At 34.8% G+C, this 20,486-nt stretch overlaps 1 protein-coding gene across 8 annotated transcripts in view; it reads left to right on the top strand.

Moving 5' to 3' along the window:
• TUT4 (terminal uridylyl transferase 4) overlaps positions 1 to 20,486 on the top strand; it is a 204,204-nt gene that overhangs the window by 166,536 nt on the left and 17,182 nt on the right. For all 8 annotated transcript variants that reach the window (XM_044238236.1, XM_044238238.1, XM_044238237.1 and 5 more), the window contains exons 14-24: positions 1,013 to 1,163; positions 6,669 to 6,755; positions 8,686 to 8,789; positions 11,457 to 11,514; positions 11,617 to 11,720; positions 12,037 to 12,126; positions 14,258 to 14,371; positions 19,051 to 19,128; positions 19,262 to 19,439; positions 19,752 to 19,799; positions 19,886 to 19,968. In XM_044238236.1, the coding sequence (XP_044094171.1) occupies positions 1,013 to 1,163; positions 6,669 to 6,755; positions 8,686 to 8,789; positions 11,457 to 11,514; positions 11,617 to 11,720; positions 12,037 to 12,126; positions 14,258 to 14,371; positions 19,051 to 19,128; positions 19,262 to 19,439; positions 19,752 to 19,799; positions 19,886 to 19,968 (1,095 nt within the window). The remainder of the gene's footprint in view (positions 1 to 1,012; positions 1,164 to 6,668; positions 6,756 to 8,685; positions 8,790 to 11,456; positions 11,515 to 11,616; positions 11,721 to 12,036; positions 12,127 to 14,257; positions 14,372 to 19,050; positions 19,129 to 19,261; positions 19,440 to 19,751; positions 19,800 to 19,885; positions 19,969 to 20,486) is intronic.

Genomic DNA, 20,486 nt, shown 5'->3' with positions numbered 1-20,486 from the left:
CGTATGGATTGTTGAAAGAATGAATTGAATGAATTAAATGGCAGGTTTTTAGAAAACCTCAATTATATAACTACTGTTTACATTTTTTGTTCTCTATACTTTTTCCCTCTGGAAGTTCCTTTTCTGGAATTTAAATATGTCATTTTAAAAAGTTTTGAAAAGCTAATAAAATTCCTATGGTATTGGTAATTAGCTCATAGCACAGCATTCCAACAAGTAGAGGTTTCTGTATATAATTTGCATCAGAGTTCATGGCTAGGTAAATGTTCATGGTAATCCTGGAGGATGAGGCTCTCTGGGATTTAGGCATTTTACAATAAAGAAAAGAATAATGCTCTTCCTTCACCATATGTTTTGCTCAGCTAGTTGGGCTGTTTTAACTACCTTGCTGGTAGTCCTGGAATACATTTTAAATGGTGGTTTGCAATTAATTTTATGGCTGTTGCATAAGAGTTATTCCTTTTATGAAGTGAAGTTATTTTTTGAGTTCAGCCCTACAGTTTGGTTTCTTGAGTATCATTCTAATGTAGTAAATTGAACCAACTAGCCAGGTGAGGGTTTTATAGTTGATTGACTACGAAGATAGGTATTGTTTGGAGTGCAATGAAAGGTGCCACTTGAAATTTCTTTATAATCTACTTTGTTATGTTAAAGATCTCAGAGGGTTAAATTAATGCACATATTCATCTTGGGAGCTGACCGAAATGTTTGCATTAACCCATACTATTGCATCTTCTAGTATTTTTTGTATCGTACATCTCTGGGTAAATCTGATCTTGATAATATCATTTTAGTAGGAAGAACAGTTAAAGTGGTTGACTTAAAATATGGTTTTTACATTTAACACTGCATTTAATTAATACTCTCTTGTTTTTTTTTTTAAACCTCCTGAAAGTACAGGTTATCAGAATTGATTTACATAAAAGAGTCTTTTTGGACCTGCTTTCTAAGTGATGATGAAGTTCCTCAATAGTTTATTAGATTATTAGATTATTTTTTTACCTTTGTATAGCCACCAACGATAGTATGCAGCATCTGCAAAAAAGATGGCCATTCAAAAAATGATTGTCCAGAGGATTTCAGGAAAATTGATCTAAAACCTCTACCACCAATGACAAATCGATTTCGGGAAATACTTGATTTAGTATGTAAAAGATGTTTTGGTAAGTCTTACTACTAGATACTAGAGCTGTTCTGAGTAGATTCTTTCCTTGGTTTTAAATATTTATTTTCTTACTTAAATACAGTTTGCTTACATGTTTTGGTAGAGGTTTTTTGGTCGTTTGTTTGTTTTTCTTGATAATTTAGAGACCCAACAACAGACACTGACTAAGTGCACAGCACTGTGGTACGTGCCAGTGGGAATACAGAGTCCATATTATGTGTTGCTTTTAAAGAGCTTAGACTCTGGATCTGTGCTGTCTAATGTGGTAGCCATTATTTAAATTTAATTGATATAAAAACTAATTTCCTCGTTTTTACTAGCCACATCTCAAGTACTGAGTAGTTACATGTGGCTAGTAGTTAAATGTGGCTGCTGAATTAGACAGTCTAGAAGAACATTTCCATCATTGCAATGCTCTTGCGCAGTTCTGCTCTAGACGGATATATAATATTACGAAAATTGCTGTAATTGGAAGCAGAATATATTATATGCTGTAGTAGTGGTAAACAAAATGCAGTACAAACTCAATTAGTTTTAACTGGAGTGGATCTTTTTTAGATTTGGGAGATTATGCACAAAATTATAGGGTGTATAATTTCTTTGGGAGAAGAATTGCCTTGGATTTGATAGAATAAAAGAAAGGTAATAGAGGGAGATAAGGCTATAATATTTTGGGAAGAGCCTTACATACCTTTATTCAACAAACATTCATGGTTACCTGGGATAAACCTTCACTCAGCAAACTTTTTTTTTTTTTTTTAATTACTTGCTGTGTCCCAGATAAGATAAATCTTCTGATGTCAAAGCATTTGGTTCCCCATCATAATATTTTCCCCCTACCTTTTCCTTTCCCAGCCTCTTGCCAGGCAACCACTTACCCTTTTTTAGTTACTATAAATTAGTTTGTATTTTCTAAAGTTCTATATGAATAGAATCACATAGAATATACTCTTTTCTGAGGTGGGATCCTGGCTTCTTTTGTTTAGCGTAATTATTTTGAGATTCATCCATGTTGTGATGTGTGTAAATGTTTCATTCATTTTTATTGCTGAGCTGTGTTTCGTTATATGGATGTGCCACAATTTGTTTACCATTCACCTGCTGATTTGTTTCTAACTTTTGGTTGTTACAAATAAATTTGCTCTGTACATTTGTGTGTGGGTCTGGGTAAAAGATACATCCTTTAAGTTCTCTTGGGTAATACCTGGGAGTTGAATAGCTGAATTGTGGCACATTTTTTTCTCCCAGCAGCTTTAAGATATAAGACATTACATTTATTTGTATTCATTCATTCATTTTTATATCTTTATGAATTCATGGATATTTTATACTTTGGGTTATGATCTAATACTACAATGTTGTTCATATTGTTCCACATTTGGCTGTCAGGAACTCTTTCATTTGGTACCCGGGGCCTTTAATATACCCCCATCAGTGTGGGGTTTTTTTTTTTTTTTGGTTGTTTATTTGTTATTTATTTATTTTTTTTCAGAGCCCTTCCTTACTTTCTGGCACTACAATATGCTCCAGGCTCATCATGTATATTTTCCACCTCAGTCCTAGGATTAGATATATCTCCAAAGAGCCCTGGTTCCTTTTATTAGAGAATGGAATTAGAAACCAGGATCCAGAAGCCAGGATGCTTGCTGTTATTGGGTGTTGTTTCTTTTAGGCTCTCTGTGAGTGAGAAAATTATATGTACATACTTAGTGTATGTTCGTATCTATAAAAATTTCTGTTATGTGACCATCTTACATTAAGTTAAACATGATTTTGTGCTGATGGCTCCAACTTGAATACATTACCATATGGCTCATTCAAGACTCTTCTGCTTTAAATTTCCCACTCCCTACAATGAGAAACGTGGCTGTCATCATCTGCTTTTTTATTTAATTGTTCCACTTAAATACAGTTGTATAACATTATCACAACTGTTATCTAATACCCGTATGGGAAATAACTTTTTCAGAGTACAGTACTTAATGTGTATTCCTTTTGCCCTTAGTCTTACAAACTCCACTCATTTTCAAAAAGTTATTTAGGCTAGTACCTTTTCCCTCACTCCCTTGAGTGAAGTTGTCTTACACATGTAGATTATTTTGGTATAGCCTGCATTCTATCCTGAGATTCCCCAACCTCCTAGATGATTTTTAAAATTTGCATACTGTAAAGTTGACTTTGTGGTACACAGTTTTGTGAATTTTGACAAGTGCGTTGTGTTATTTATTACCATTATAGTATCATACAGAATACTTTCACCACTTAAAAAAAAAACAAAAAACCTGTAATTCAGCTATAGGTGTACCTCAGAGATATTGTGGGTTAGGTTCCAGACCACTGCAATAAAATGAGTGTTGCAGTAAAGTGAGTCAAATGAACTTTTTTGTTTCCTAGTGCACGTAAAAGTTATGTTTACATTATACGGACATCTGGTAAGTGTGCAATAGCATTATGTCTAAAGAAAAACAATTACTTTAATTTAAAAATACCTTATTGCTAAAAAATGTTAACTATCATCTGAGCTTTGAGTGAATTGTAATCTTTTTGCTTGTAGAGGGTCTTGCCTCAGTATTGGTGACTGCTGACTGACCAGGGTGGCTGTGGCAGTTTCTTTAAATAAGATAACAAGTTTGCCACATTGATTCTTCTGCCATGAATGGTTTCTGTAGCATGTGATGCTGTTAGGTAGCTATTTTGTTCACAGAAGTTCTTTCAAAATTGGAGTCAGTTTCACCAACTATGTTTATCAACTTTATCAAATAAGTTGATGTAATATTCTAAATCCTTTGTTGTCATTTCAACAGTCTTCACGGTATCTTCAGGAATAGAGTCTATCTCAAGAAATCACTTTCTTTGCTTATCCATTAAAAACAGCTCCTCATCCATTCAAGTCATCTCATGAGATTGCAATAATTCAGTCACGTCTACAGGCTCCATTTCTTATTCTAATTCTCCGGCTCTGCAACACATCTGCAGTTACTTCCTCTGCTGAAGTCTCGAACCCCTCACAGTCATCCATGAGGGTTGGAATCAACTTCTAAACTCCCCCGTTCATGTTGCTATTTTGACTTCTTCCCATGAATCATAGATATTCTTAATGGTATCTAGAATGGTGACTCCTCTTCCAAAAGATTTTCTGTTTACTTTACACAGATACATAAGAGATAGCTATAATCTCACAAATGGATTTCTTAATAGGACATGAAAGTTGAAATGACTCCTTGATCCATGAACTGTGGAATAAATAGATGTTGGGTTAGCAGGCATGAAAACAACCGTAATCTTAATGTAGATCTCTGCCAGAGCTCTTGAGTGCCCAGGTGCAATGTCAATGAACAGTAATGTTGAATCTTTTTTTCTGCAATAGGTTTCAGCATTGGGCTTGAAATATTCAGTAAACCATGTTGCAGACAGTTGTGCTGTCGTCCTGGCTTTGTTCATTTATAAAACACGGGCATAGTAGATTAAGTATAATTCCTAGTGGTTCTAGGATTTTCAGTTTGGTAAATGAGCATTGGCTTTGGCTTAAAGATTCCAGGTACATTAACCCTTAACAAGAGGGTGTCAGCTTGCCGTTTGAAGCTTTGAAGACAGGCATTGATTCTTCCTGTCTAGCTATAGAAGTCCTAGATGGTATCTTCCAGTGTAAGGCTGTTTTGTCTACATTGAAGATCTGTTGTTTAGTGTGGCCACCTTCATTAATATCTCAACTAGATCTACTCTGTCACTTGCTGCTTCACATTGCACTTTTATGTTATGCAAGTGGCTTTTTTTCTTAAACCTTATGAGCCCATTTCTGCTAGCTGCAGACTTTTTCTTCTGTAGCTTCCTCACCTCCCTCAGCCTTCATAGAATTGAAGAAAGTTAGGATCTTGCTCTGAATTAGACTTTGGCTTAAGCGAGTATTGTGGCTAGTTTGATCTTCAATTTAGACCACTCACACTTTCTCCATATGAGCAGTAAGGCTGTTTCATGTTCTTCTTCTTTTTTTTTTTCTTAAAGTTATTTACTTATTTGAGAGAGAGAGAAAGAGAAAGCACAAGCAGGGGAAGTTACAGAGGGAAAGGGAGAAGCAGGCTCCTCTGAGAAGGGATCTCAGTGTGTGGCTTGATCCCAGGACCTTGAGATCGTGACCTGAAGCTAAGGTAGATGTTTGACTAAGCCACCCAGGTGCCCCTCTTGCTGGTGTTCACTGGAGTAACGTTTTTAATTTCCTTTAAGAACTCTTCTTTTGCCTTCACAACTTGGTTGTTTGGTGAAAGAGGCCTAGCTTTCAGCCTATCTTGACTTTTGACATGCTTTCCTCCCTAAGCTTAATTATTTCTAGCTTTGGATATAAAGTGAGAGACATGATATATTTTTTTCCCCACTTGAATAGTATAGGGGCCATTGTAAGGTTATTAATTGTGTCTCAGAATAGAGAGGTCTGAGGAGAGGGCGAGAGATGGGGAGAATGGCCAGTCAGTGGAGCATTCAGAACACATACATTTATCGGTTAAGTTTGTTGTCTTATTTGGGTATAGTTTGTGACACTCCAGAATAGTTATAGTAGTAACATAAAGGTCACTGATTACAGATCATCATAACAAGTACAGTAATAGTGAAAAGTTTGAAATATGAGAATTACTGGAATGTGATACAGACATAAGGTAAGCAAATGCTGGTTGGAGAAAAGGTGCTTATCAAACTTGCTCAGTGCAGGGTTGCCACAAAAATTCCATTTGTGAAAAAAACACAGTATCTGGGGCAAGAAAGTGAAGTGCAGTAAAATGAGGTATGAAGTATACCTGTATTCAACTTGCAATCCCAGATGCTACATTTGTTTTTCAAAAGCTGAATATTAGTTTAATTCGTTACAGTAAATTACTGCTTTGTTCCCCTTACTGTATTAACTCTTGGGGGTGAGTCTGGAGGAAGAGATTAAAAAAAAAAAAGACTATTCTTAAGACTATGTTGTCTTATTTGGAAAAATAATATGAATATAAATGAAATAACTAGAAAATTGAATGGCTACTATAAACTGGCAAGTGCTTTAGGGAATAAGAAAATTCACTTAAGTCATTTGAAGGCTGTGGATGGAAGCATCTTATAGGAAAGATATGAATCTTGACCAGGCATTTGAGGAAACTGGGGCTTGAATGGGTCAGGTGCTTTACATAGCAATATTGAGTTCAGACTTAAAGGAAGGAAAAACAAGCATATGGGAAGAGAGCAGAACGTCCGAAGAAAACAATATTAAAGAATTTATAGAGGTAAATATATTTTGTAGATATTTCATAGGGAAAATGAATATGTGTGAAATATACATAAACCTATAAAAATTATTTTTCTGCTGTCCCCTGCCCCTTCCTTCCCCAGTAACATTTATGATTTTAAAGTCAGAGAAGTTAATAAATAATGAAATTTTAAGTAAAGAGTTTAGGGTAAAAAATTGAAGACCTTTTCAGATTCCATTTTCCTTACTTTTCTTTTTCCTTTTTCCTTTTTCTTTTTTTTAACTTAGATGAGTTATCACCACCCTTTTCTGAACAACACAACAGGGAGCAAATTTTAATTGGCTTGGAAAAGTTTATTCAAAAAGAATATGATGGTATGTCATATGTTAAAAATTGATTGCTTTTATTATTATAGCCACCTAGTCTGAGTTCTATTTAAAGTGTTCATTGAATGTTATGTTTTAGGTACTATTCTAGGCGCTGGGAATACAGTACCAATACAAAAGGTGAAAACTGCTTTTGGAAAGCTTATGTTAAGAAGGGTAGACAGATAGTTAGCTAACAAATAGGTATATAATATAGTATCAGGAAATAATAAATGCTATTAAAATGTAGGAGTTAAAAGGATAGTGATGGGGAAGTTTTCTATACTGTTACGGTAGTTCTTTCTGATAACGTGACATTTGAAGAGAGCCATGAATAATGTGAGGGAGCAAGTTATATCAATATCCAAGGAGAGAACATTCCAGAGAGTAAGAACAGCAAGTACAGATACCCCAAGATTGAATTATGTTTGTCACGTTTGAAGTCCACACAGGACATCAATGTGGCAGCAGTGGAATGTGTGAGGTAGATTGTAACAGAAAGATGAGGTCTGAGAGGTAGCCTGGAGATTGAATCATTAGCCCTTAGAGGTATTGGTAGAAGGGTTTTAAATTTTGAGTGTCTAATAAGAAGCTTCTGGAAGGTTTTAACACTTAAGTGATACGATCTGAAGGAATGAAGTATAGGTCCTTCTTAAGAATAGAAGCAAGGGGAACAATTTAGGAGGCTGTGCATAAGTTCGGATGAGACATATAGTGTTCTGGAAGAGTCGATTAGAAGTGGTTAGAAATAGAACATATTTTGAATGTAGAGCCAGTAGGATTTGCTAATGTTTTACATGGTAAATATGGGAGAAAAAAAGGAGTCAAGGATCATTTCAAGATTGTTTCCTCAGTAGTTGGGTGATATTATTTAATTGAGATAGCAAAATAGCAGGAGTAGACTTGGGGTACAAGAGGTGAAGAATCAAGGGGTTTTGTGGCCAAATATTTTAGAAAAGGATAAAGAGTTGATTTATACATCAGAATGAATTTATACTTATAAAATATAATCTGTTATATACTATAGGATTCCATATTCCGTTATATTTGTTAGTATGTAAAGTACTGACCAAATCTAAGTCTGTTATATTAAACTCATGCACATTTTTATTTGCTGATGAACATAGCTTCTTTTATGTCTCTCAGTTGCCTTTTGAAATTTCAAGTTGGACATCAGAACTGAATTGGAGAATTAGGTTTCGAAAATGCAGAATTTCTTACCTAAGTATATAATCTAAAGAATTAATAGCGAGAGAAATCCAGTCCAGTTAAGTGACAGCTTGCTTGAAGTGCTACCTGTTATTGAATGACACTAAATATGAAAAGATAATCCTATCATAATTTATATCAAATGGATTAATCACTCACTTTGGGAGAATTAAGTCTATGTATTAAGGTGATATTTGTAAAACTATTGGAATTGTGCCTGAAAAAAACTCGTTCATTTCCAAAAGATAAATCTCCAAATACTGAACTTTACTCTTAGTAGTGATGTGGAGAATGAAGAAAAGTAGATGGATTTATGAGATAGTTAAGTTGAAAGAAATTAATGGACTTGGTGACCGTTTGGATGTAGAAGCTGAGAGAGGGGGTGCCGTGAGCAGTTGAGTAGATAAAGATACTGTTTGCTGAGAATAGGGATTATAAGAGCAATAGTAAGTTTGAGGTAAAAAGCTGAAGGCTTAGTTTTGACTTGTTAATTTTATGATGTTTGTAGAAAAGTGGAAAAAGCAGTTGGAAACCAGGGTTGTGGGAACTTAGGCAAGAGATCTGGGCTTTAGTTGAATATTTTGGGAATTTCTCAGTATATCTGGCAATGGAAGGTATTTAAGCCATAAAAGTAGATAAGATCATCTTGTGTTAGTCCATTAGTGGGTAATAGAAGACTCTTCTTTCCTGCTAATTGTAAAACTTTTTACTTTTGTTTTTCTTTACTTAGAAAAGGCAAGATTGTGCTTATTTGGCTCTTCTAAGAATGGATTTGGATTTCGTGATAGTGATCTGGATATCTGTATGACCCTGGAAGGCCATGAAAATGCAGAGGTAAGAGTTAGTGTTTGGGAAGAGATGTAGAAGTTTATTTTCTTGCAGAATGTATTTTATGTGAGTGTATTTTAAATTATGTGTGTAGTATTGATAAAAGTATGGTGTCATTCTTTGTATAACTATATTAGCAATAATAGTATTTGAAATGTAAAAGCATTTAGCATTTTCATTTTAGAAGACATTCAGATGTCTAAGTCAGTAAATTTACTTAAAATTCAGTAATTTTATATCACAAAAACCATGTCACTGAAAGTTCAAATTTCTTTGTATTGTGTTTTTGGAAAAAATTAATACACCATAGAGTTGTAGTGTTTTTCATTGGAACCAATGTGCAGCTGGTGCTACAGATCTCATTTCCTCTGTCTTTTCATATCTCTTCCATTAGGTGATATCTTTGTATCACTAGAAAATAAAAGTGGACATCTAATTTATAAATGGGTTGTGTTGTGCAAGTTAATTGTAATTTGGGGGCACTTAGAACACATTTTTTTCTGTAAAGCAATGTTAACAAATGTTGTGTTCTAGGATAGCTTTTAGAAACTCATTTTGGGTGGGGAGGGGAACTAACATTTACTGAGGCCTCATTTCATTCTTAAAACCACCTTCGAGGTAGATAATTTCCCCCATTTTACAGATGAGGAAACTGAGGCTTTGAGAAATAAACTGACTTGCCCAAGTTCACACAGCTAGTAAATGTTGGAGCCGGGATTCGTACCCAGGTCTGTCTGACTCCACAGTTCATGCTCTTTCCATTGTATCTCACTGCTTCTCTGTAATTTATTTAACCCATAATGTAGCTGAAATATAGTACTAATAGTACTGTAGAATCTAACCTCTACTTTTGGAGTTTCACTGTGAGATGCCAGGAGCAGACCTTCCCCCAGAGCAGTCTTCAGCAGTGAGAGTGGGTACTTATGCTTTCTTTTTTCATGTACCATCAACAGTGGAAACAAGATTGTCCAAGCTCCAGTAAAGAAAGGGACTAATTGCATAGGGAACTATCCCAGGCCTTCCTAGCAGCAACTAGAAAGGAGGGGATCCCTGTAGTTGCTTCTTCCTTTACCAACATATCTGTTGGAATTTATGTCTCAAAATCAGGGACTGCTTGCAGGATTGGGGTGTGGCCAAGCTTCTGGCATCTGTAGTGGTGTCAGTATAGCCTCTATTATACCATAAAAGAATTCAGCAGAGTAGTGTACCTATGCATTTCTGAAAATTTTTTCAGAAGGTGGCTTTTAAATTGTTAGAACCAGAGTAAAGATGGCAGAGTACTGATGTCTGGTAGATCCTTATTTCTGGCCCTAAGAAATTATTTCTGGTATTAACGTTTTATCAAAAAAAAAAAAAAAAAGAAAAGAAAGAAAAGAAAATGGAAATATAAGTATTTTAGTTCTTCATAACTAACTTCTACACAGTGCCATCTACTGGAAAGAGGCTGCCCCTCTCCATTTTGAAGAACGAGAATTGAAGGAATAGGAAATTATTTTACCCAGGGATGGAGGTTAGGGTTTAGATACCTTCTGTATAAAAATGTAATAATCAGATTTCTGATCACTAAGGGTTTGTCTGTTATATATCATCTTTGCCATTCACACTGAAAAGTTAATGCAATGAAAAAGAATACATTCTCTTCCAGATGAGACATAGTTGAAACTTGTAATTTAGCATAAGTTGTATCCTTGCATAATAAATTTTATTATTTTAATTAGCAATTGTAGATTCCCTTGAAATCTTCAGGTTAAGCTGCAAGGTTAAGCTGCAATGATTACTGCTCTCCAGTACCAAAAAGAGCATGTTTGGGATATGCAAATGTGATTTTAGTAGTAAGTGTGGGCACTGATGTATATACTCTTCAGCTTAGTCCAGTTAATTTATAATGTCATTATCTTCCCTATTCCTTGTATTGTGGTTATTGTTACCATATCAACTCTGCTGTCTGATTTTAAAAAAAATCTATATATTTAAATTTGCAGAGGTAAGAATTTTCTTGAAGAAGTAGGTGCTGGTAATTGGATTGATTTTCCTCATCAACATGATGACAAATAAATAGCTCACAGATTTGAAGTGCTTATTTTGTGTCAAGCATGCTGCTGAATGCTTTACATACATGTTTCATGTAATCCTTCCAACTACTTGATAGGGCAGGAATTTATAATTATTTGATTTTATAGACTAGTAATATGAGGCTCCAAGGGGTTAAGGATCTGGTCAAAGTCGCACAGCTAATTAATAATAATTAGTTGAAGACTGAATCCAGGTTTGTTTAAATTCAGAACCCATGTTCTTTTTTTTTTTTTAAAGAACCCATTTTCTTAAACACTATTACTGTTTTGCCTTCACCAGATCCATCTCTAGTTATGTATTCACGTATTTGCAAACATTATTCTCCTGTCTTTGTGCTTCTCACACTTTAATGTGAATGTCAGTTACCTGGGAATCTTGTTAAAATGTAAATTATAATTCGGTAGTCTAGGGTGGGGCCTCAGATTCTGCATTTCCATTGTTTCCAGATGGTAGCCTTGCTGCAGGTCTCTAGACCATATACTTTGAGTAGCTTATACCTAGAGATTTTCAATGCTAGTATTAAATGCCTGATTAAAGTGAATTTGCATAAGGCCAAATTGAATTAGACAAACTTTATTATTTGTTTCTTTTGTTTTTTAGAAATTAAACTGTAAAGAAATAATTGAAAATTTGGCAAAAATTCTTAAGAGACATCCAGGTATGAATCTGAAGTTACAGCTTTAAAGCAACAAAATATTTTTTAGATTTATGAAAATTATTTAACCTAATGAAGTTTCTGTATTTGTTTGTTTTAAATCAGGTTTAAGAAACATTTTGCCTATAACTACTGCCAAAGTGCCTATAGTAAAATTTGAACATAGACGAAGTGGTTTAGAAGGTGATATCAGTTTATATAATACATTGGTAAGTTTCTCTTTCTGTATAGACCTAGGTATGTTTACACTTGTCATTTTAAAAGTTTATAGGTTAAAAAAAAAAACGTTCACAGATCGCTGACTATACATTTATGTTTAAAAGTTTTAAATAGGAGCATTATAAGACAAAAATATTTTTAAGAATCATCTTGATAATTTCCTTCAGATTGAAGATTAGTTTTTGACTCATTTACAGGTATTTTAAGTTTTACAGTTATATATATATTTGGAGTATATTATGTCTTTTTATCTGATAGATAAGTTTAATACATTTGAAATGTTTTCAGCTATGTAATTTTTTTCAGGCTCAACATAACACAAGAATGCTAGCTACTTATGCAGCTATTGATCCTAGAGTACAGTACTTGGGATATACTATGAAAGTGTTTGCAAAGGTATTTATGAACTAGTTAATGATCTCCTTTGTTATAGTACTCATGATAGTTAAAATGAAATATACTGGTGTCAGACTTGTGAAAAATATCTTCTCAGTTTTGTTTATCTGAGCTTTTTAAAGGAAGCACTCAGTAGTAAATGATTTATGTTTATACTTACTATAGTAATGTCTTAGTTTTTTTTCCTGTATGTGCTTTATTCCCATGTGTAACACTTTAGTAGATTCTCAGTAGTAAAATTTCTCAATGCAGTAAAGATTTTCAGCCCCAGCTATGATAATTGGCATATGATGCTACTTAAGAATCTCTGGGTTAAGACATCTGAGATTTGGGTTTAGTCATAAATTTTTCTGTCCAAGAAAACAAAAAAATCCCAATGAACTCTTGTTTTTCTCCTATTATAACACTTATAATACTGAATTCTGTTTTCTTTTTTTAGCTAAGTGTGTAAACTCAATGAAGATGGAGACCCGTGTCCCCAGTTTAGTGTACCTGCTTTATGGGAGCTGCTCAATAAATAGTTAATTTTTTTAATGTGTTGGCAGAAGGCTCCTAGTAGCCAAGTGATTGGTTGCATTTTCATTTTGCTAAATCCATTCTTCTACAACAGGGAGACAGTACTTGTTTAGATACTTCCTATACATGTCTTTGTCAACAGAGGTCATCTTAGAAAAGAGTGGCATTTAGTCACATCCTCAAATTATATTTGATTGGCTACTTTTCTAGATTTACCTCACAGAGTAACTTTAGCATAATGGTTCTATACTTCAGTGGTGTTGTGGTTTTGAAACTTAAGTCTTTCATGTCAGAGAAATCATTCTTCCCCCTTTTATATATCAGCTAAAGTCTTACTCGGGGGAAGCCTCTGAGGATTCTTTTTTTTTTTTTTAAAGATTTTATTTATTTATTTATTTGACAGAGAGAGATCACAAGTAGGCAGAGAGGCAGGCAGACAGAGAGAGGAGGAAGCAGGCTCCCTGCTGAGCAGAGAGCCCGATGTGGGACTCGATCCCAGGACCCTGAGATCATGACCTGAGCCGAAGGCAGCGGCTTAACCCACTGAGCCACCCAGGCGCCCCGCCTCTGAGGATTCTTTTAGGGTTTATTTTTAATTAAAAATTTTGTTTGGAATAGTCAACTTATTCATGTGGTTCAGAATTCAAAAGGTCTAAAGGGATTTTTGGTGGAAGATCTCCCTTTCACACCTGTCTCCTAGCCAACCAGTGACTCAGCTGGTGTTAAAAGTTCGTTTGTATCCTCCCCAAAATACACCAGTATAAGCAAATACAAAAATTTCCTATCACCTTTTTATAACAGGTATAAATATACTAAGAACAGTATTTTGTACTTTGCTTTTCTCACTGATCATAGATAGTGATGATCAGTGAGATACTAATAAGTATCTCTTGATACTAATAATAGATACTAATAAGTACTTCCTGTTAGTACACTAGAGCTTCCTTGTTCTTTTTTTTCCTTCCTTGTTCATTTTTTTTTTTTAAAGATTTTATTTATTTATTTGACAGAGAGAGATCACAAGTAGGCAGAGAGGCAGGCAGAGAGAGAGAGGAGGAAGCAGGCTCCCTGCTGAGCAGAGAGCCCGATGCGGGACTCGATCCCAGGACCCTGAGATCATGACCTGAGCCGAAGGCAGCGGCTTAACCCACTGAGCCACCCAGGCGCCCCACTTCCTTGTTCATTTTTAATGGCTACACCCTATTCAGTTGTGTAAATAGTCTTCAGTTGTTTAGAACCTGTACTTTATTGAGGAGTCTTAAGTTGTTTCTGACCTTTTGCTGTTGAAGCAGGGTTATGCTTAAAAAAACTTGTTTAGTTATTTCACATATTTTTTGGTGTTTGGTGTGTTTGCAGGATAAATTCTCAGAATTGCTAGTTTAAGTGAGATATACTTTTGTAATTCTGATATTATCAAATTACTCAGATTTTATGCTAATTTATACAGTCTTCTGTATGAGAGTGCCCATTTACCCATATTCATAATAGTTTGTTATTTAACTTTTGGATATTTGATAGTTTGATAGGTTAAAAAGATAGTATCTCAGAGTAGTCAGTACTTCTGCATAAATAAGATTCTGAAGTTATATTTTCAATCACTGTTTTGTTTCTTCAGCGATGTGACATTGGAGATGCTTCCAGGGGAAGTTTATCTTCATATGCTTATATCCTTATGGTGCTGTACTTTCTGCAGCAGAGAAAACCACCTGTTATCCCAGTTCTACAAGAGGTAGGTGTTTAAGAAAACTGTAAAAGAGTTTCTTGTGAAAACATTAATCTAAACACAGTAGATCTTGATCAGTTTATGAGGTCATGAAGGATTTTTCTAGCATGGACATCCTAAGTTTTCTTCTTCCCTTAATCACATAATGAATCTTTTTGAAAAATTCATTATGGGAAAATATAGATTACCCAAAGTTTTAGATAAACAAAACAAGTAAGTATCTTTTGTAGCTTGTTTGTACTTCATAGTCTTAGAATGCTGCAAATGATTATGAAAGTCTTATAGCCATCCATGAATTCATGCATTTGCATCTTTCAGATGCAAATATAAAGTTTCTTCTCTCCATAGTATTCTCCCTGCTCCTGCCTGACAAGGAACTTTGGTATATTCTTGTGTATACTTTGGTTATCTTTGTGAATTTTGGTTGAGAGAAAACCCAAGGAAATTCTTCCTCATCTCTGTAAGGTCATGTTTATTGCATTAAGCATAAGAATGTACATCAGAAGAAACATTATATTCCTATTCATTCAAATTTGGTGACTCATGGATTCCCTTTTTGTAGCCAATTTATACTGTGTGAAATAGGTTAAAGGGGTTCTTAATCATCCCATCTGTTCCTCCTCATTCTTGGCACAAAGTGTATTTGCAAGTATTAGGGAGAATCCAGTTCTAAGTTCTTAGAAAGGTGATTATTTTAAGGTAAGACAGACACATCAGAATTGTTTGACACATCATATATTCTGACTTTACACAAACCACTGGTCACAGCAGAGAAGAAAATCACAAAATAAGCAAGCCATACGGTGGATGTTAGATGGCCTTAGTAAGTTTTAAAAAGTTCTAATGAATGCCATGTACTTATAGCAGCATTTATTTCCAATTTTAAATTAACAGTGGATAAGAAACAAAAATTTCAAATATCCTTTCCTGGCAGAAAATTTTAAGTTGCTAAATCTGTGTTGAGTGATGTGGTTTTTAACAAGGTTGTATATAGTAGGATATTTAAAATTTTAAATGAATTAATGAGGCCTGGCAAGGCCAAGGTCATTCTCTATATTAGTCTAACTGTTGTTAAGGCTTTAATTTTGGGTGTCTTAAACGCATTATTACACAGGAATATCATAGCAGCCATTTACTATGATTTGTTATGACTTTGACAGAAAACTATGATTAACTAAAGTAGCACACAAATTTTGTTTTCAGGGTGGGTTTTCTGTGGGTGATTATATTGTCCATGAATGAGGAGCCATTCAGGCAGTACTATATAATGCAAAGAGCGGGCATGATTTTAGAGCTAGAGCTTACCTGGTCTGATTCCTAATTCTGATATTGTGGTCTTCACTAAGATGCCTGCCACTAGTTTGAGTTTGATCATTAATAATGTAATAATAGTATTATTTCACTAGTGATCTAAGGAACAGAAATCAAATGCCCTTGAATTATAGTAGGTGCTAAAGTAGGTGTTCTTAAATGATGCTTGCTTTATCATCATCATTATTATTACTACTACTGTCATTAGCAGCTGTATTAATATTATTATTGGAAAAATGTAGGCAGGACTGCGGTAGCCAACTTCAAGAACTCTTCCATTATCTGCTTAACAGTGCTTGATGAAATGAGAGACAGTCCATGGAATGTTTTCCATCATAATGAGCTCTGATTGTGGGGGGCTTTGTGATACATATGAACTGATGATATATGGATTTTTGCTTCTGGCCTTTTTTGCTTGTCATATGGGACCCCATTGTCTTGCTCTGGCATCATTTAAGTATTGGTCATTGACATCGATCAACTTTTAAGGGTAAGGATATGTTTAATGAAGCTGTTGATCTTTGACTCCGTTTATAATTGAACCTAGACTTGAAGTGACTGGGTATAAGTAAGACTCTGCTAAGTGTATTTTTCATGGTTAATAATACAGAGTTCTTTAGGTCAAAAGGAGCTTTCCTAAGCAGAATGATTTTGCTGTATTCTAGAAAATCATAAGTAAAAATAAATTTTCATGTAAAAATTCTAAAAGAAGATTAAGCAGTGGTGATCACACTTGATACTATGAACTTCTATGTTTTCTTAGCTTATATTAGCTTAAAAATTACAACTGAATGGATGATTCTTGAGAGCAGTATGCTAAGTGATAAGTGAAGTAAACCAGTCACTGAAGACTAAATATTGTATGATTTCACTTATATAGGGTAGTCAGACTCATAGAAATGGAAAGTGGAATTGTGGTTTTTGGGAGCTAGGAGAGGGGGGAATGGGGAATTATTGTTTAATAGTTTAGTTTTGTTTTTGCAAGATGAAAGAATTCTGTGAATGGTTGGTGATGATGGTGCTCAACAATATGAGTGTATTTAATGTCACTGAACTGAACATTTGTAAAATTTACCATCATAATCGTTTTTGTTTTGTGTATTTTACAACTAAAAAATTTAAGTATTGCAGTTTAAATATAGCAGCAGATACTGAAGTATTACAATTAAATATGAAAGTAAATAAGGAAAACATACAGGGCCACTCCTTGTACAAATACGATTGTTCATGAGGTTTTAGGGAGGACTGAGTAGAACTCAAAACTCGAGTAGGGCATGATTGGTGTGGAGAGACAGAAAGGGAAAGAGAAATTGTGTGTGTGTGTATGTAAGAGAAAGGGGAGTAGCAGTAATCCTTCTAAGGGCTGAAACGGTGGAAAGTTAGAAAGTGAAATATGAGAGCTCATTAAAAAAAATAGGCGAATCAGTGTTTAAATACCTTTCAAGGCCTACAGCATCCCGTTCACTGTGTTACCAGCCAACATAGTTGGGTTTGGATCATAGATTCTAGTCAAAATAAGAATTATATTAAAAAGAATCAAAGTCTAACAATGTAGCTTATATTATTCCTATGTAATACTTATAATAGCATCAATAAGGGTAAAATATTCTATAATGGTAAAATATTACACTTTGGGTTCTTTAATACCTTCATTTCTTTTTTCAGGGCAGATTTGTTGTAGGTATCAATATCTACTTGCCACCCTCTCCCTTGTTTGTTTTATGAAGTGTCAGAATTTATGGTAGATAAGTGGTAACTGTATTTATGTTACACATAAATATAAAAGCAGCTGGGGCGTCTGGGTGGGTCAGTTAAGTGTCTAACTCTTGATTTGGGCTCAGATCATGATCTTAGGGTTGTGAGATAGAGCAGTGAGTTGAGTTCCATGCTTAGTGGGAGTCTGCTTGAGAGTCTCTTTGCCTCTGTCCTTCTGCCCCTCCTCCTTTGTGGGCGCTCACATGCTCACTCGCTCGCTTGCTCTCTTTAAAAAAAAAAAGGCAACTTCTTAGCTTAAGTTTCTGGAAACTTCTCCTTTTTGTAAACGTGCTTCCAGAGCATGGCTGTATAAGGAACTTAAACTTGAGGGTGAAATTAGAGGTGCCAGACATGTTAATTTTATAAATCACTGTGCCATCCAAAATGGAAGGGGTGATGTGGACCACCTTATCTGATGGTTTGAAAGTATTTTCTGGTAAGCTCTAGGGGCTCATTAGAGTATGTGTGAGAAGTGAGATATGGAAAAAATTGGGTCTATTTTCTCCACTTAAGTTCTGTTAAAGTACCTTTGCTTTTATCTACTTTAAGCTTCCAGAAAGGTTCTATTTTAGGAAAAGATTCTACATCTTAAAAGAAAAATGAAATTTGAAAACAACTGACCTAATTACTCTATAATCTGTCATTTTCAGTGGGATAACAGTGAAAGGTTTAGGAGGGGTGATGGTCTTTAGAATCACTACCAGGCAGGACTAAGACTAGAAATGAGGTCTGCTGACTGTGAACGTGTTGTAGCTTTTTACTTTTTAAAGAACTCATCTTAAAGAGATACTTTTCTTCTAGTAAAGGAACATTATTCCCCCTCCCTTTCCTCACGACAGTGGATTATTATTCATAATCATGAAGATTTTATAATTTTTATCAAGATGTCAGGAAAAGCTGTCTGATTTTCTCTTTAAAGAAATCAATACCCAGGGCCTTTCAGCATCATCTGATAGAGATAACTGATTAAAAGTACTGGAGCCTTTCCCCAAAACAAGCAGTTCCATTGATTTCTTTTTGGTGTACAAATCAGTAGATATTATGTATTTCTACATCTATGATCCCTTGATGAAAATATGGTCTTCGGGACACCTCGGTGGCTCAGTTGACTAAGCAACTGCCTTTGGCTCAGGTCATAATCATGGAGTCCTGGGATTGAGTCCCGCATCGGGCTACCTGCTCAGCAGAGAGTCTCCTTCTCCCTCTGTCCCTCTCCACTCTCATGTTCTCTCTCTCTCACTCTTAATTCTCTCTCAAATAAATAAGTAAAGAAAATCTTAAAACACAATAAATAAAAATAAATGTGGTTTGCTTTTTTTTTTTTTTTTTCCCATTTTACTTCATTAGTCTTGGGCTGGATGTGTTTTGACAGGCCAAATAGATAACATCAAATGTGTCATTTGGAGAGTCTCAAGCTCTTAAGGTATCCTTTCCTACCTTTGATTTTCCAGATACACATCACTTATTAATAACTTGGCATCAAATTATACCATCCTGACATGTTCCTTCTGGAAAGAAATATCTCATTATCTCTTATAGGTACATCCTAAAATGATATGAGGATACTTAGACATTTGGATTAGAGGACTTGAAATCTAATAATAAAATTATTTTTACAGATCTTTGATGGAAAACAGATTCCACAGAGAATGGTTGATGGATGGAATGCATTTTTCTTTGATAAAACAGAAGAACTGGTAATTTTTTCATAGTCTTTATGTTATAGAATGCTCACTGATATGTATTGGGATTTGCGTAATTTAATAATTTTACTTAATCATATTTTGCATAGATATAGATACCTCTCTCCCTCTGTTTTCTTACCTGTAGAAAAAGCGTTTACCTTCACTTGGAAAGAACACAGAAACATTAGGAGAGCTTTGGTTGGGACTGCTTCGCTTCTATACTGAAGAGTTTGATTTCAAGGAATATGTAATTAGCATTCGGCAGAAAAAGCTGTTGACAACTTTTGAGAAGCAGTGGACATCCAAATGCATTGCAATTGAAGGTAATCATTTAGCTGACATTAACTGAAAAACAAAACGAAACAGAAAGCCGGAGTTTCATTTGGCAAGGAGATAGAAGGGAAAACTGAAAACACATTAGAATTTGGAAGATTCTTCCTCTTGATTTTTATGTTTCTCTCCTTTTATTATTCCCCCATCCTAATTTCTTTTTAAAATCTACAACTTTAGAAGAATAATTTGGTGACTTGAATGGTCTGAGTTATAAAGTATTACTCTCTTGGTATGGCTCGTATGTATATTTTATGTTACAGCGAACAGAATTCTTAATTAAAAAATAAACATTTCTTTTCTAGATCCTTTTGACTTGAATCATAACCTTGGTGCTGGAGTTTCTAGAAAAAGTAAGTTTTAAGTTTAGAAATCCTCTGTTTTTAAAGCTTTTACACATTAAGGTCTGCATCTTTATTCTTTCTTCTTTTTTCAATAGTGACCAATTTTATCATGAAGGCATTTATCAATGGAAGGAAGCTTTTTGGTACCCCCTTTTATCCACTCATTGGCAGAGAAGCTGTAAGTTTACGTAATTTGGATTCTGAATCTTTTTTCTTATGGAACTGCCTTTTTGGTGGTACAGTAAGCTTTATCCTATTTCCAAGTTGGTGTTAGAAATAGGGGAAAGAGATGATTATACACTCCCTGTATTTTTTTTTTATTGTATTTATCATAGTTCATAATGAGTTATCTATTTGCTAAATTTTGTGTATCTCTTTAATTCTTTCTTCTGCCATTAGATTACAGATCCCTGAGGACAATGGTCTATTATGCCTCTTCACCGTCTTATCTCCAGTACCTAGTAAGATGGTACATTGAGGGGTGCCTGGGTGGCTCAGTGGGTTAAAGCCCCTGCCTTCAGCCCAGGTCATGATCCCAGGGTCCTGGGATCGAGCCCCGCATTGGGCTCTCTGTTCGGCGGGGAGCTTGCTTCCCTTCCTCTCTCTCTGCCTACTTGTGATCTCTGTCTGTCAAATAAATAAATAAAATCTTAAAAAAAAAAGATGGTACATTGAATGTACTAAATAAGCATTTGT

The sequence above is a fragment of the Neovison vison genome, chromosome 2 (assembly GCF_020171115.1).
Source record: "Neovison vison isolate M4711 chromosome 2, ASM_NN_V1, whole genome shotgun sequence".
NCBI classification, from domain to species: domain Eukaryota; kingdom Metazoa; phylum Chordata; class Mammalia; order Carnivora; family Mustelidae; genus Neogale; species Neogale vison.
This window is presented reverse-complemented; position numbering and strand designations above follow the sequence as displayed.